The sequence below is a fragment of the Trachurus japonicus genome, chromosome 7 (assembly GCF_045865225.1).
Source record: "Trachurus japonicus isolate A0001 chromosome 7, Traja_1.0".
Lineage (NCBI taxonomy): Eukaryota > Metazoa > Chordata > Actinopteri > Carangiformes > Carangidae > Trachurus > Trachurus japonicus.
The window spans coordinates 33836543-33854003 of NC_140913.1; the positions used below are offsets into that span (position 1 = coordinate 33836543).

The window sequence follows — 17461 nt, forward strand, 5'->3', positions numbered from 1 at the left end:
GATCTTAATCGAAGCTTCGGCGGCCGGGGGGGTGCGCGATCGTTATATTGGGGGGGGGGGGTTTCCAGGATGCCAAGTAGCCTATTCATTATAATGTAAGAAGTGCTGATGACAACCGGTGTCAAAAAGGAAGAAAAAAAAACAATCGATCACGGACTTCATGATCGATTTTCCATGGCAACGAACGAAGCTTCGATTTTTTTGGGTCAGCCCTAGTTGTTTTAGGGGGAAATACAGAGACTGCTTGATGAAAAACTGTCCCTGATGGGAACACACAACTTGTCCACCAGAGCGTTGTGGAGTTGTTGGATTGTGTATTTGATGAGTTTGATGAGGGAAACCAAGAAATCCCATAATGAGCCTCCGTAGCGTAGCTCTGAGCAGCTCACGGCTCTGCTCCGCCGTTCTAAAAACAGCTTGCACCGACAATTAAAGGTAACGAACCTACTGCTATGACTATAGGGATTATGGCAATGGGCCAATTTGTGCCAAAATGTTGATGAACTATCCCTTTATTAAGTACTGCTGCAGAATGGCGTTCTTTTAAAAGCCGAGGCGGCGGCGTTGCCAGTCACACCAGAGAGGTGATGAACGTGAACGTGTTGTTGTTGCTGTCACTGACAAAGTTGATCTGGCACTGCTCCAGCCGGGCGATGTCCCCGAGGTCCAGCTCCGACAGCAGCTGAGTCGGCTCCGTGTTCGTCGTCAAAACCCTCTGTGTCTCCACACGACGCTCCTCCTCCTCCTCCTCCTCCTCCTCCTCCGATTCCTCCGACTCCTGCTGCTTCTCATCTCTGCTATCCTCTTCCTCTTCCTCCTCTTCCTCTTCCTCCTCGGTGATGGAGCAGAGGCGTGTAGCGGCGCTCCCGGGGTTGTCGGCCAGCGGTCTGTAGTGACACTGTCCGTTGAGCAGCCTCCTCAGCGGCATCAGCGGCACGGCCTCGTCCCCGAGCAGCTGCTGCTGGCAGTGCCGGAAGTCGCTCTGCCGCTTCAGCCGCTTGAACTCGCTGAAGGCCGACGTGGCGTTCCGGTCGAGGCTGCGGGCCACGGCCTGCGCCTTCTCCGACTTGCCGACGAGGACGGCGTGGCACCGCAGCACCACCGCCATGTTCTTCACCTGGTGCCGGTAGATCCACGCCAGGATCTTGGGCCGGCACGGGTCGGCGGCGCAGTACGTGATCCGGTTCAGCGAGTAGAGGTGAACCGGCGGTTTGTTCTTCTTCCCGGATTTGTCGGCGGCGGCGGCGCTCATCCGAATGCCCTGCGGCCCGACCGTCAGCCTCATCTTGACGCTCTGCTCGCCGTAGTTGCTCCGCGCCCAGATCTTGGCCACGGCGTCCCGCGTGCAGCCGTCGCCCTTCGCCGTGATGGTGACCACGCTGCCCAAGTAGCGCACGCTGTACACCGGCTCCTCCTTGTTGAGCTCCACCTTCTGCCGCTTGGTGTGGAAGATGCTGCCCACCCAGGGGAAGGGGCAGTCGGGCAGCAGGTCGGGGCACGAGCGCAGCAGCGAGGAGAGGATGGAGTGGTAGGTCAGCCCCGACCCGAGGCTCTTGGCTTTACTCTTGGCTTCATCTTCCACTAGGACAAACTTATTCCGTCTCCAAGGCAGCATGGTGAGCCCCCTTCTGCCGCTGCGTTATATTCGCGTCTTGTCAGGCTCAGGCAAAAAAAAAAAAAAGTAGAAATCCTCTGTGATGATTGTGTGCGTGAAAGAGAGAAAAAGAGAGAGAGAGACGGAGCGGAGAGAAGCTGCTTTGCGAAGCGCTGAGGAGAGACTGAGAGCTGCGAGCCTCAGCCAGTCTGTTCCCCTCGCTCGCTCGCTCCTCCTTCCTCTCTTCCTCCTCCTCCTCCTCCTCCTCCTCCTTCTCCTTCTCCTCTGTTGTCTGCATCATGCAGCGCTGGGAAGTGCGGGAGACTTCGCCCGGCGCTCCGGCACTAACTCTCCCTCCCCTCCCTCCCTCTCTGCTTCGTTGTTTTGCTTCCAAATGGCTCCGTACCAAAGCATTATTTATCTGTCCGAGCGACGTTGCACTGAGGTTTCACTGTATTTATGCTTCTGGTGAAGCTGAGGGAGAGGGAGCATCGCCGAGTCATCCCCCAGTCTGGAGACATATGTGACTGCTTAATAACTCTGGTATAAAAAGTCGTTCAAGTTCAGACGGTGTCGTTAATTCTGCTTGTTTAGAGCTGCATTTAAATGAGTGTGACAATAGTGTCCTTTAATGCTGTGAAAGGTTTGTTTACATCAGAGGAACAGACCAGATTTCCATAGATATCAAACTCTCAGGTACAATAAACTCTATAATCTCTTTCGTTGTTGTGGTTTGAGCCGCTGACAACCACCATACATCACATCAAGACTTCTTCACCGTCATAACATACGACTCCATCGATCTGAACCATCACTCACATAAAGTGGAAGCACGGTGGATAATCTGGTTTTTACCAAAGGAAAGGAAACAGAATGCATTACAGTATGTACATAGTACATTATATAGACACTCTCTCTGTACTGTAGTATTTAATTATTTAAATTTTTTTACTAACCCTGGGCTAATGTCCTAAATAAATCCTTTCAAAAATAAATCTCATTTTACATTACTAATAAAAAATTAAATAACGTGAAGAAAGAACAAGATAATTTATATGCTCAAACAGCTCTGTATGTGTTTGTTTAGCTTGTAATGATTATAAATTGAGGATGGCTGACTGCTGGTAAACATGTCGTCCTAATGGACTGAGGAGCTCCAGTCACTATTTCATTGTCTGACAACGGAAACAGAAAAATATGTAAATGAGAGCAGCTTCAGTGGAAACTCAGGTGTATTAAAAAGAAAACACTTTATATTTGAGCACAGAGAGTGAAACAGAGGTAAACAAATAAATGCAGGATAGGCAGAATGCAAATAGCCCATGATGCAGACCTGATGTCTTGTTATTATTAAAGACACCACCATAACTCCCTGGACTTAAATAAAAACATGCTTCAGCTGCTACAGGTAGCCTATTGAATTAAAGGAATCAATACGCTATGCTATAGTCTCATAGTGATTTTATTCTATTTTACAGTTTTATACTCTTTCTTATTGTTATCTTTCTCCGATTTCTATCCTGCATTTTATTCTATTCTATTTTATAAAATTGTATTGTTGTTAAAAGTTGTTATTTTATTTATCTATTTTCTATTGCTATATTTTATTTTTTTGTTGTTTTTAATCTTAGTCTCCATGCTTTTTCTTGTTTTACCTTCTATATATATATTGTTCAATCAAAATCTAAAGCACTTTGAACGGTATCTATTTGCTTTGAAAGGTGCTATATAAATACAATTTGATTGATTGAATACTGCAGGACAACGCTAGTGGCAGAAACATTGACTAAAATATGCTTAGTAGTTTGATAAAAATCAAAGTGAAATCTCTTTGTTCACTGTTCAGTCGTTTCGTGATGAAAACATCCTTTCTAGGTGAGTTTCTGTGGTGCACAGTTGTTGGAACATGAATAAAAGAACATGGCTGAACATCTGTCTCATATCACACCGTGTCCAAACACCTGTGTGACCGGCCCCGACACGTGATAAACGCTGGCAGATAAAAAGGAAGCTGCTTTTTTCCTTCTTTTCTCTCTCTCTCTCTCTCTCTCTCTCTGTGAAAGCCTGTGCTGAAATGAATCAGAAATAAGTCTCATCTGTGCCAGTCCGCATCGGGCAGCTTGGACCGAGCTAGAGATGGAGATGGCGGAGGAAGTTCTGTGTCGAGGTTACTGTGGCAACACTGGAAAAAATAAATGTCTCATTTCTTCACCCCCGGTGTGTGTGTTTGTGTGTGTGTGTGTGTGTGTGTGTGTGTGTGTGTCCTGTGAATCAAAGAGAAGAGAAGCTTGACTAGAAAAGGGAAATTGATTTGCTTTGGGAGGAAGGAAATATCTCATATGTAGATGTGATTTATTCCGATTACATAATATGGAGGGCAGAAATATTCCCATCTATTCTTATTCTTATCTATTATCTAACGACCTTTGTCTGAAATCTCAGCTCTCGTTGACTCAGAGTTCACACTGCAAAGAGATTCTTCTGTAAACCAGACACAGACACATAATGTGGCTTCAAGTGTAGAGTTGGGAATAGTTTGGGCCGTCGCCATAAAGGAGACAGTAGACCGAATCGCCTTGTTGTTTACAACTACTTCCGGGTAGAAAACCAGCATGTAATTTGAATGAGATCAATAGTAACGAACGAGAGTTTAGCTATATATCATATTTTTCACGCCCTATCACCGTTTAGACAAATCTGAAATGATTGAAGAAACATTATTATTTCTGTGTGTGTGTTTTGTGTTGCTATGTGTGGTAGTATTTATTCAGTTTGGGGGAATCACGGTGTCTAGAAAGCATCAGTGGCTGCAGCTGACAGGGACAGCTAACGGTAGCTAAGCTAAAAACCCGCTGTTAAAACCCTCCCGTTGTGGGACACGACATGAAACTACTCCAGTTAGCTCAGTCATGTTGTAACTCAGATATCCGCTGGAGAAAATATTTTTTCATGGACCGTTTATTGAGTCACTGAGTTATTAAAGTTAAACTGGTAGCTAACCGTTAGCCCAGCTAATCTATGATAGCCATGACTAATCACAAAAATGTGCACACATAAATAGTAATGTTTGTCCAATCATTGTGTTTATAAACTTAACAAACATCAGATTAGTCTAAACGGTGATTTAGTGACATGAAAAATTAGATAGGCTATAACGAAACTCTCGTCCGTCACTATTGTTCCCATGCTGGTTTTCTACCCGGATGTAGTTGTAAACAAAAAGGCGATTCGTTCTATACTCTGGAGACATAGCGAAGATCTTCTGCTCTGAGTCTAGTTATATGTTTATTGAATAAAGAGCGGGGGCTATACGATCTGATCTAGGATCCCTAGACTGATTTAAAGGCCTTATACAAACATCTGTGGTTCCCATAAATCACCTCGACTACGAGATAGCTCATGACTAACCAGAGAGATTTAACGCGCACGCTGATATGCTCAAAAAAATCCATCATGGTTTGGCCTTTACAGGAGAAGTGGATGTGCGTATTCAGTATTGACTCACCTGCCATCTCAGATAGCGTCCTGTGAAAGGGTTGTTTGATGAAATTAGGAACTCGTCTGGACTCACATGTGTTACGTGTCCGGTCTCATTTTATCTCCCGTCTAGCGGTTTTGCCTGCTTGAGATCTAAAGTGGTGTGAAAGTGTGCGTAAGGACTGGTTGTAACCAAGGCTTAAAAGCAACATCATGTAATTATCTGACAGACAAGAGTGTGGTGCATTTTAATAAAGATGTTCAGGGGTCAGGGTGAATGTTAGAGGAAGAAAAAAATCTTGCAAGTGCACTTAACAACATCGTGGTCTACAAATGTCTCTGGTACAGAAACATAACAAACTGTACTGTCTGAGGTTTTGGGATACTTCTGGCTCGTGTTCATTAGCTTTTTTTGCCCTGAAACTAATGTCAAGTTAAATCATTCAGCAAATCATCAGTGCTTCACCGTGTACTCATCTGAGAGAGAGAGGGGGGAGTATAAAGAAACTAGACTAAGGGTTTATTCAGACCTGGTTTTGGAGCAGTTGTTTACGAAACAGGGAGCGTTGAACCCCAAAGATCAGTTTGTATGGACGGATGGATAAATAAACCCCTAGAAAAAAGTTTGGAAACATTATTTCAGTCAAACATTTCCCCTATTTAAAGGGACAACGAGGAGTTTGTATTTGGTTATAAAAAAATCTCATATTAAGGTGGATGAATCTACGTTACCACTTGTTAAAGACCCACTCCCGTGAAAATCGTGTTTTTTGAGCTTTTCACATGTTCCTGTGGCATTTTTCTTGTGTTAGAGCACTTATCAGCAGAGAAGGAAGTGCAAAATTGCATTTCAGAGTTTTTCTGCCTTCAAACTGCTGTGAACCAATGGCAGACTCAAACTGGCAGTTTCAGGAAGACTGGAGTTGAGGGTGTCACAGCTCCAGGGGAGGGCACTAGTGCTACAAGCTCCCGCCCCGCTCTGCATCTGGCTCAGAGGTGAAAGCCTTCACAGCTCGGTGTAGCTGTCAAGGTATAATAGGTATAGCTCACCTGGTAGAGCAGCTTGCACTGTGAGCAAGGACTATGCACCAGTCTGGGATCAAATCCCAGTGTGGAGTTTTACGTTAAACGCGCTGAATCTGTAATTGTACAATGTCCAGCTGTCAGCAAGCGGGGGGGTGGGGTGCGAGGAGGTGGCTGGGCGGGTGCAGAGCAGCGCAGTCTCCGCCCACCCCCCAGAGGTGCATTGCTAATGTGCATGGCTAATGAGCTGGTTTTAAAATGGCCGAAAAGGGTCGCGGGAGTGGGACTTTAATGGGTACATTTTAGATAAATATATCGTTTTGTCTTTATAGTTATTTTGTTATTATTATTTAGTGGTCAACTCTTCCAGCATTTCTACTTTGGGTTTGGCGGACGCTGCCCGGCGGGTCATGGGAATAACGCCGCCGAATCGCCGTTTATGGTCGGAACTACGACGGTATCTGATCGTCTTCCAACCTCCGACTTTCATTCTTGATCAATGAAAACATTCTTGGCAAATGTTTTTCTTTCTTTCGTCCGTCTTGTGCCGGTCCAAGAATTTCACCGTGCACGCCGTGGAGGCTCATGGGAAATGTAGTGTGAAAACACTTCTCTTTCCAAAACTCCTCATTGACCCTTTAAAAACACCAGTTGGTGTTTTATTTTATATCATTTGAAAGCCTGATTAGTCACATTTACAACAAGGTAGCCTACAACTTGTAAGGATTGTGCATCTGTGGAATGAGCAACACAGCTATGGCATTTGTTTACAGCTTGGGAGTGTTACCATGTGAACACAAACAACCCAAAAGAAAAATAGGTAACCCTTTAATTTACAGGCTGTTAATTACGTGATAATGTCAAGAAATAGCCAAGAAATAACAATTATGTCAAAAATAGCCTAGAAATAACAGTCAATTTCATAGTAATGTTATCTTATCTAAAATATAAGATAACATGCTTTTCATGCTTTGAATTTTTTTGGGAAAGACCAGGGGCCTCATTTATCATTGTGGATACACGCTTTTTTACACGCTCTTTCCCCCGTTTTGTGCGTACGCACTTTTCTCCGCCTAATTTGGGATCTATCAAACCAAAACTTGTCGGGAGTAAGAGCAAAAATTTACGACCAGTCCGACCCTGGCGTACCGGCATTTACACGCTTTTTGAAGAACAAGAGGAATTGGCGACACCGCTGCAGAGTCAGAGAACTGCAGTATGCGAGGGAGAGAGGAGCGCGGACACTGTTTGAAGTAGCAAGTGGTGGTGATGATGACCCCCCCCCCCCCACCACCACCACCACCGCCGCACACGTGTTGACGTCGGCACTTTACATGAAAAGCACAGCGACTCAGATTTTTCCCCTGTGCATTTACACTAGTTTGCTCCTAAATACTGGCTTTATAAAACGAATTTCGTTTTCTTTTGATATCATATTGATATTTTTCCCCTGCATGTAGGCTACACCTCTTCCACAACCCGTCTGTCCAGTCTGGAAAATAATTTCTGCGACGTGCGTATGTTACGTAGCCAGACTGGACACACACAAGCAAGCAGCAAGCACAATAATGTCGGCGCAAATCAAAGCAAATGAGAAAACATGATCCATATTTTTTGTGTGAATAATATTTATTGTATTTAACAAAAATGGGTGCTGCCCAACATCATTTTAGGAAAAGTCACAGACTGGTGGACTTCAATGTTTTTTTGTTTTTTTTTAAAATATAGGCTATAGCTATGCACAAATGAAAATCAAAGTCGTCCAGTGAACGGAAGTTGGGGGTTAGTGGAAAGGGGTGCAAAGTACTGACTGGCAGTGGAAACCCTGCTTTAAATTATTATGACATAATCTAAAATAAGGGGCAGAATAAATATGATTCTTCTTCTTTCTGCTCTGTTTCATTTAGATTTGGGAGTTTTTTGTTTTTATTGTAGCCTTTCAATGCAAGATGATGTTTCTGACTGATATTGCCGTGTTACCGTGTATCTCGCTTTCAGAGAAATTCCGCTTCTTTCTCCGCTCTCCGTCCGTCTGTTGTCTTCACCGTCTTCCACTGACGTCATTCCACACGTTTCCAGAGTGCACATGGCTACTTAATATGCACGTAACTGATTTGCATTGACCACATATGGTTGTGTGGGGCTGTTTAGGGGGCTGGGTATGAGGCGTGTTCTCATCCACGCTTTTCTCAGGTCCGGTGTGATCTATCAAGGGAAAAACCGTGCAGCCGTGTGTACGCGGAGTTTGATAGATCTGAAAAGAGTGTATATTTTTTGGTCGTACGCACATTTTGCCTTTCCGTCGTACTGAAAATTTAAGAGGACTTTTACACGCTCTTTGATAAATGAGGCCCCAGACTGTTATTTCTAGGCTATTTCTAGACATTATGACGCAATTAATTGTTATTCCTTGGCAATATCATGTAATTAACGGCCTGTAAATTAAAGGGTTACCGAAAAATACAATTTGAATTGTATCGTTTTAGCCCTGTGAATGAGAACAAAACAAACGAGCCACATGTCTGAATCCACCTCCAGTCGTATGTGAGCCATACGTGAGGCCAAATGCTAATGTCAGCATGCTAACATAATGAACGTCTCAACCCTAATTTCAAGGGGATCAATCCTGTGAAAAGTCCAGAGGATCAATCGATATCTGAGGGATTTGTTCTCTGCAAGGAACAAAATTTGGTTTCAATCCATGACTCGGAGCAATTCATCCGATAATTGTTGCGATAAAATGGATCAAAAATGTCCGACCTCATGCTGTCTGTGAAGGAAACTACATGTGAAACTCTGACCTACTATCGACCCGAATCGAAAAGTCAATTGATGACCAGAGTCAGTAGGATTTATCCTCTAGGGACCGTGAACGTCTGTGCGTCACAATCCACCAGAGAACCGCTGAGACCGACCGACTGACCGTCACCAAAACGACTCAGTTCATTCGCTGTTTCTTAGAAATCCGTCGACTGCTCTGCTCTGACTTCAGATTCATCTTCATTTCCTGAAACTGTAACTTCATCTCCCTCCTTCCTTCTCTCTCTCTTCCTTGAACATACACATCTGTTATCGACTCGCACAAGCAACCCAGGGCGCCCAACGGTACAACAGCAATCCAATTACTTTTATCTAAGTGACACCCTCCTCCCTTCTCTCACTTCCCAAATTCTTCTTCCTTATCCTTATTTTTCTTCCCATGGCTCTGGGAGACAGCCCCTTCATCCAGCAGCGAATGCTACATATTTTCTGTCTAAGGAAGGCAGCCCTAATTGAATTGGGCTCTCTCTTCATCATGCTACACTTACCCAGTGTGGTGTAATCAATGAGACGGGGGCCGAGCTGGCAGAGAGGGGGCCCCGGCTCTTGGACGGCTGATTTATGGTCGCACATGGCAGGTCGGCAGCGAGTCGGTCAAGCACGCTGTGAAGAACCGGAGAGAGAGAGAGAGGGAATGATGACAGAAAGAGCTGCTCCACTCGTCATGCATCAGACTCACCGCTGCCACAGATAACAAGTCTGTAACCGGTCAAACAAATAAAAGAGGCAAGTCCTCCAAAACGACAATGAGGCATAATGCCTGGAACATTTCAGAGAGCTGCAGCAGTCACTTGGTTGTTTACAAAAAAAAAAAAAAAGAGAAGGGGTTGGGAATCAATATCATCTAATTCCCGTGCTATAGATTCCCATAGGCTTGGCTGAATACATAATGAAGTTGAAGTGACTCGTAGTGTAATGAGCAGGGAGAGTTGCAGGACATTAGATACGCGAGACTCATTCCTTCCTTCCAGGAACGATGCGTTCACAGGAGACCTGCGGTTCAACCTCCTCTCGTTTACCCCAGAGCTTCACCACGGGGACACGCTGCACTACCGAGAGCGATTTATTAGTCTGCATGTAAGGTCAAATAAATAAAAAAAAGACAATTAGCCAAATTAAATTAGAAATAAGAGCCAATTAGTGCATGGTAATGTGAATTAGTATTAGCTAAAGCCTTCAATCAGACTGCTGATTTGACACGCTTAGAGAAAGGAATAATTAAGCGTGCATGTTTGTTTGCTTTCCTTCCGACAGACGAGAGCATCGACACCTCACACCAACTGTAGCTTTGCATAAAGACAGGTAGAAACAGTTGGTCATTTCTCATTTTATAATCTGCACAATAGTTGATTTACATGTAACCCTTTTACCACCGGCTTGTGTATTAAAACCCACCTTATGTTATGAAGATGAAGCTTTAACGCTTATCGAATGTATTATGGTAAAAGTCACACCTCAAATAGTAATGAGTGATTCTCACTTGTAAATAACCAGGTGGAGACTGTGGAGAATACACTTGACCTGTATGTATCTTAATACTTCAATAGTAAACACAATTCAAGAAAACCAACACAGGATCTCAGTTTCAGCAATTGTATTAACGGCTTGTAGGACACACACATTCAAACCTTTTGTTTTGAAAGAGAGATATGGAAAATAAAACACAACAAACAGGTTTGAGAGAAACAATGGTTTACACTTTCACAGATAAGTCTTAAAGTATAAAGTGTATTGCAACACCTTCTCATCAGCTGTTATTAAAACCCAACTCATAAGTAACAGGATCGTGATATTGGACCCCCGCTCACATTAGCTACACAACAAACCGTTAACAATTAATCCACACTCAAACCGAAGCAACAATAATGTTAACTGTACTCAACAAGCTATTATTACAAGGTTTACAACAGATATGACAGATAACCTGGGCTGTGTGTGTGTGTGTGTGTGTGAAGAAGAGAGGGAGAGAGAGAGAGAAAGTAAAACCTGCTAGCTGTTAGCTGTTAGCTACCGTAGCTCAGGTGTTGGTCTCCGTCAGGTAAAAGCTGCCGTTTATTCCTCATATGAAGCTCATGAAGTTGTTGAGCCTCTCCGGTACAGTTATCCATCACTGCTGTTGAATTAGCCGCTAAACTGCTGGACGCTAAAACCGAGGGTGCCGTCTGTGTGTTTACAATTCACGAAAGCAACGTGCATTTACGTGATGCTCACTCTAGTAGAGTAAAGCCTAGGTTATACTTTCGCCTGGCTCCGTTGGCAGTTGGCGCGCGCACCTCGGCAGAGCGCACAGGCGTTTATACTTGCCGCATTCACCGTTGCAATATTCGTAGCAAAGACAGGGGGCGGTAGATAAAAAAATACAATAGGAAGTAGCAGAAGCAACTAAAAACAGAGAAGAAGTAAGCAGGATTTCTCCTGTAGCTCTACTATTTACCTTAATTAAAAAGCTCCGGTGTAATTGTGATAGTTAACTACATGATTTGAAAACCAACCGTCCTTGCAACATCAGTGTAGTAGTTATATAACGTTATCGATCGCTCCATGTATTGATTTTTCGCCGGCTTGTTGTAAACAGATGCACATGGAGGAGAGGAGGGACCGGATTTGCATAGTTCCTCGAGTTCTGGGTCATTTGATGGTCTTTATAAGTTAATTACGAGTTGTACAAATGCTAGAGCGTACCAGCTCAGCCAGTCTTCCCTCAAATTCATCCATTTTGAACCGAGCGACACTCGCGCGGCGCGCGCCAAGTTTCAAAATCCTGGAGGTGCGCGACAGCGCGACGCGACGCGCCAGCGCGCGACGCCGTCGCGAGGTGCGCGTTTACGTCATTTGTGGCGCGCGAGCCTCGCGCACTCGCGACTGCGTCGATGCTCGTCGCTGCACATTTGGGATCAATGCTCAAATAACAACATTTTCTTTCCATGATACTGCTTCATCATGTGGTACAGGCAGCCTAGAAGTGTTATATTTATAAAGATCTGAGGGACAGGATATAGACCTTTTCGGAGAGTATAAACAAAGACAGGTGTTACCAAGGATACTAATTAAGGCTCCATTCCATTTAGTGTACCAGAGCGTTTTCTAATGAGCCACACCTGTCTTTGTTTATACTCTCTGAAAAGGTCTATAAGAAGCACCACAATAAAGTCTGTGCCAAGTGTAGCATCATTACACAGCAGGGCTCATGTTGAGTGATGCCAGTTGATTTCAATAACTCAAGGAATTGAAAATTTCCTAAATAATTAGCAAGAGAAAAAGGCAACTGTTTACTGGAGTATCAGAAAAAAACTCTTTATGTCATTGTTTCTTTCTAGCTCATCTGAATAAAGTTAAAATAGTTTAAAAGTAGAGCTTGATGTTGTAGCCTATATGTGGTAAACAATCGTATTAAGTCAGAATTGAACGACATCAAACTCGGAAATTACAGGTCGGAAACTCGGGTAGAGCTCCATTAGATGTTCATAAGTTAGTTCCCTGGCTGTATAATATAGGTTTTGTACAGTTAATTCAAGTATCAACATGCTCTTACATTTATTTTCAACATCTGGCAAACCAACAATAAATGTACGCCATGCCTGCTGTGTGTCTGAGTGTGTAATGGGATCAGCTTTATACAGGGAACAGAGTGTGTCTGTGTGTCGACAGGCAGACGACTTCTCCAGCTTTATCTTAACACGACAAACTCAAACTGTCATCGCTCCGCGCCGCAGCATTAAGAGGACACATATGACGATGCCGTTCTTCTTCTCGCCTCTTGCCACTCCTCCCATAAAGCTGTTCCCTTAATCTGCTTCATCTCTATTTCTGCCTGTCTGGCTTCAGCTCAGATGTGTGTCAGCCTGGCATTTCCAGCAAGAAGTCATGTGACCGCGGCCGCGGCGCGGATAGAAGAGGAAGGAGGTGGGAGGTGGACGTGCAGCTCTGCACAGTAGGTAGAGACTCTGTCCACAAAACAAGGTGACTAACATCGAATCGAGGGCCCAAGGACATTTATGTTCTTTTGCTGGAGATGAAAACAAAGTCTGCACCTTTTTTTTTTTCCAGCCTGAATTCTTGTAGGCTCATCATTCACATGTCATGTCAGGTTGATTATGTCAAACAGAATCAGCCAGAGGAGTTTTTTTTTTTTTACTGTGGCAGCTACAGTATTCCTCCTACATTATTAAACTTCTCCAGATTTGAAATGATTGGTAAAAGCGCCCATATCAAAGAAAAGACAGAAATCCAGGTTATGTCTTTTGTCAAAATGTAATATTCTAATGGAAAATCCTGTTCAGCTCAATATTTCATATGCAACTTGCTGAAAGCAGAGTCAATTAAAGGGATAGTTCACCCAAAATTCAAATTGCACTCATTATCTACTCACCCTCATGTGGACTAAGGGCTGGGAGAAGTTTCAGAGTCCTCCGTGGCTTCTCTGAGTTACAGGGGGTCTCGGCGTAGCAGTGCATGTCCATATAACGGTTGCAAATGGATACCAACTGTCTTCGTAACAAAAAAAATGCTGCTCGTATGTAATGTCCGTCTTGTATTGAAGCCCCAAAATGCGAAATTGTCCCGAAAAAAATCTCCTCTTCCTGGTTCGTCCAATTCCAAGAGGAGCTTCCGCTACGAACAAGCTTGAAATAAAGACTTATTTAATTTTTTTCGGAACAATTTCGCATTTCGGGGCTTCAATAAAAGACGAACATTACATACGAGCAGTATGGAGGTATTTGGATGTTTTTTGGTGTGTCTTTTTGTTACAAAGAAAAGTTTGCGACCGTTATATGGACATGCACTGCTACGCCGAGACCCCCTGTAACTCAGAGAAGCCACGGAGGACTCTGAAACTTCTCCCAGCCCTTAGTCCACATGAGGGGGAGGAGAAAATGAGTGCAATTTCAATTTTGGGTGAACTATCCCTTTAAATTCAGCCTTTTGCAAAGAGTGGTCCATGAGGTGACAAGGTAACATTACATTTTAAAATTGACACTGTTTCAAACTGTCACACACACTGTTTTCATGATGACTGACTGGAAAAGGACGCGTCGTGATACGTCATGTTTGCGTCACTTCCAATTGTAAAAATGAAACTCTGAGAAGTAACAAATAACAAGAAGTAACAATGGAACCATACAGTATCAACATTTAACCCTTCAATTTACAGGCCACTAAAATTACGTGATAATGTCGAGAAATAGCCTAGAAACAACGATCAATTTCATGGTAATGTCATGTTTATCATAAAAGCAAAAGACTACACATGCTTTTCATGCTTTGAATTTTTTGGGAAAGGCCAGAATTTTCTGCACCAAGTCCTTGCAATCGACTGGTATTTCTGGACTATATCTAGACATTATGACACAATAACTTGTTATTTCTTGGCATTATCACATAATTAGCAGCCCGTAAATTAAAGGGTTACCGTTATTTGTAGCACTGGTCATTGCAATTTTTATCGTTTTTATCTCTGCAAATGATAGATTGAATTGAGAATTGAAAATAAAAAGGGACTGTGGGAGCTAACTACGGGAGCCTTGTTAGCTCAAACTTGTGTGGCCGCGTTCATATCATCAACAAATGGAAGCTCCCTTTTAGTGCAACTGTGCAACTCTAGCAACGACCTAGGTGGGTTGAGATTTGTGGAGTCTTGAATTTAGCATATTATCTTAGGTTTTTCATGGGTTAAAGGGTAATTTCTGTTTTTTACAATCAAGCCTTATTTCTGGCATAAAATACGATCATTTAGGCTACTCACCCAGATAACTTCGTCGTTGTGATGAAATTAGCTGCAGCCGAGAGCCGCGTATATCCGTATAATGGAGTCTACAGGGCAGCAGAATGCAGCCTCTAAATAACACATTATCTGCAGAGAAACAACTTCATTTCACCAATATTTAGTTCTGATAGGCTAGTGCTATTCCCCTCTGAGTCTGGGGTTAGCTGTTATCAACATCCGGGGTCTGTAGGTTGACCTACTGACCTCTGACCTGGATGATGTCATCTCTGAGCGCTGGCCCTTTACGTAAGTGGTCCTTGGTCTGAAAAAGTTTGAGAAACACGACTTTAAATCAACACTGAGTTTTTTTTCCCTCCACTGTCATACTACTCCTAAGATTGATAGACACTAAAGCACACAATTAGATTACACAACCTTGACTGGCTGTTACACTATACTACCTGTCTCTGCTCTTGATGATGAAGTATTCATGTCATGCTGCTGTGCGCCATTATGTCACAATTACATGGTGAGCATACTAATCTGTCATTCCTCCAAGGGATTCATTTGTTTAGAAAAGAGCAAGAAATTATTCCCCCCCAAAAAACCCAAAAAAAACCCATCACCTTTAATAATGAAGAATGTTATCACAAGCCCCAGCGCTAATCCTCCAATTAAAGTGGTTTTATATGATATCAAATGTGTCTTTTGTGCTGCCTTCTTAAAAGGAATAGCTTATTTTGAGTTAAATGCTTATTTGCATTCTCTGCTCGGATGAGATGAAACGATTGATAACACGTGTCTCGTGTGTGTAAATGGATCTCAGGACGTGATAAGCCTGCTGAAGGTGAAGAGAAAACATGCTAATAGTCTCACCAATAATCAGTCTGTGCAAATGAAAAGACAAATTAAATATTTTAAGAGAAGTTTTGAAGTTGATAAAAGGGGGAAAATAGTCTAAAGCCTCATCCAGACTCTCTGGAGCTTCAGCTTGTCAGTGACTTTCTTACAGTATGTGGGAGGTTTTTCATCCTCACTCAGTGAACTCAGTCCTCCAGAGTAATGTCCTTGTATTTTTAAGTGGATGTCTGAGTTTGAGAGAAGCTGCAATTTTGTCCACTTTTTCTTTTCTTTTTCTTTTTTTTTCATCTCTTAAATTACAGGAGCTGGTCTCTAATGGACAATAACAGTAGAGTACAGACAGTACCACTACCTCTACCCACCTGTAGCCGACTTTGAAAGGGTTTTCCTGTCTTGATTTTTTTTTTTCAATAACTCTCAGAACAATGAGTTATACACAGAAGCATCGTTAATATTTTAAAAACAAAAATATGCACATACTGTACATCAGTAGACATGGCATTGACATTAATTTTGCATCACATTTGATTTTACTGTATTTGATTTTCATCCCTCATGTTGACATACCATATAACGTATGCTAACTCTGTCTGTTTCTCTGTATGCGAGCTAAAGCAACTTAAAGGGATACTTCACCCAAATTCACCAATCATCTTCTCACCGTCATGCCAAGAAAGATGTTGGGAGAACTTTTGGAGTCATCAAAACACTCCAAAACGCACACTATGAAACATCCAGATACCTCCATACTGCTCGTCCGTACTGACCCAAGTGTCCTGAAGCCACCACATGGAAAAGTTGTTTGGAAAACATTGATGTGATCTCTGTTTTTATCCTTGTTGTAGCAGCAGCTCCCAGTGGCTGCACGAGATTTGCTGCAAGATGTTCGTTCATCGTTGTTGTAAACCATTGGATGTTTGATGTAAACACGGAGGAACATCTTGCAGCAAATCTCGTGCAGCCACTGGGAGCTGCTGCTACAACAAGGATGAGAACAGAGATCACATTCATTTTTTCCCCAACAACTTTTTCATGTGGCGGCTTCAGGATACTTGGGTCAGTAGGACGAGCAGTATGGAGGTATCTGGATGAACAAAACAGGACAAAGACATGAATCAATCTCACTGATTGTGGTTCAAAATCAGAAAATACAAGCTCCATAGAAACGCCAGCGTAACATAACTGTAAAACATGTTGAGAGCATGACACACGGAGCAGTGAATAAGTTCTAAACATAAAAGATAAAAATAAGTTTAAGGGGCAACGAGGAGTTCTGGAAAGCGAAGTGTTTTCACACTACATTTCCCATGAGCCTCTGCGTGCACGGTGAAATTCTTGGACCGGCACAAGACGGATGAAAGCGAAAAACATTTGCCAAGAATGTTTTCATTGATCAAGAATGAAAGTCGGAGGTTGGAAGATGATCTGATACCGTCGTAGTTCCGACCATAAACGGTGATTCGGCTGCGTTATTCCCATGACCCGCCGGGCAGCGTCCACAAAGCCGAAAGTAGGAAATGCTGAGCGAGTCGACCACTAAATAATAATAACAAGACAAAACGATATAACGGCGGAGCAGAGCCGCGAGCTGCTCAGAGCTACACTACGGAGGCTCATGGGATTTCTTGGTTTCCCTCATCAAACTCATCAAATACACAATCCAACAACTCCACAACGCTCTGGTGGACAAGTTGTGACCTGCACATTCACCACGCTATGAGATAATAACACAACGTTACCAGACAGAGTTGTTTTAGAGGGAAATTCAGAGTCTGCTTGATGAAAAACTGTCCCTGAAGGCAACGCGCATCAGCGGTTTTGCATGAATTTCGGTATTTGCTATGTCCGCTTAGAAGTTGGTGGTGAATACAAATACACCTTCCCCACATCCACACTCATGAGTCTCAAATGAGATTAATCATCAGCCCAACAGTTTCTCTTTTATATACGTCTGATATATATATATACTATGTGTGTGTGTA

At 43.1% G+C, this 17461-nt stretch overlaps 1 protein-coding gene across 1 annotated transcript; it reads right to left on the reverse strand.

Annotated features, from left to right (window-relative positions):
• Window positions 1-571: 571 nt before the first annotated feature.
• fam43b (family with sequence similarity 43 member B) lies at window positions 572-1615 on the reverse strand. The gene has a single exon (XM_085783179.1). The coding sequence runs from the start codon at window positions 1613-1615 to the stop codon at window positions 572-574; it is 1044 nt and encodes a 347-aa protein (XP_085639305.1).
• Window positions 1616-17461: the final 15846 nt, after the last annotated feature.

What these genes read in the sequence shown, in the direction of transcription:
- fam43b (XM_085783179.1), bottom strand. Translation starts at nt 1,615, where the DNA reads ATGCTGCCTTGGAGACGGAATAAGTTTGTCCTAGTGGAAGATGAAGCC.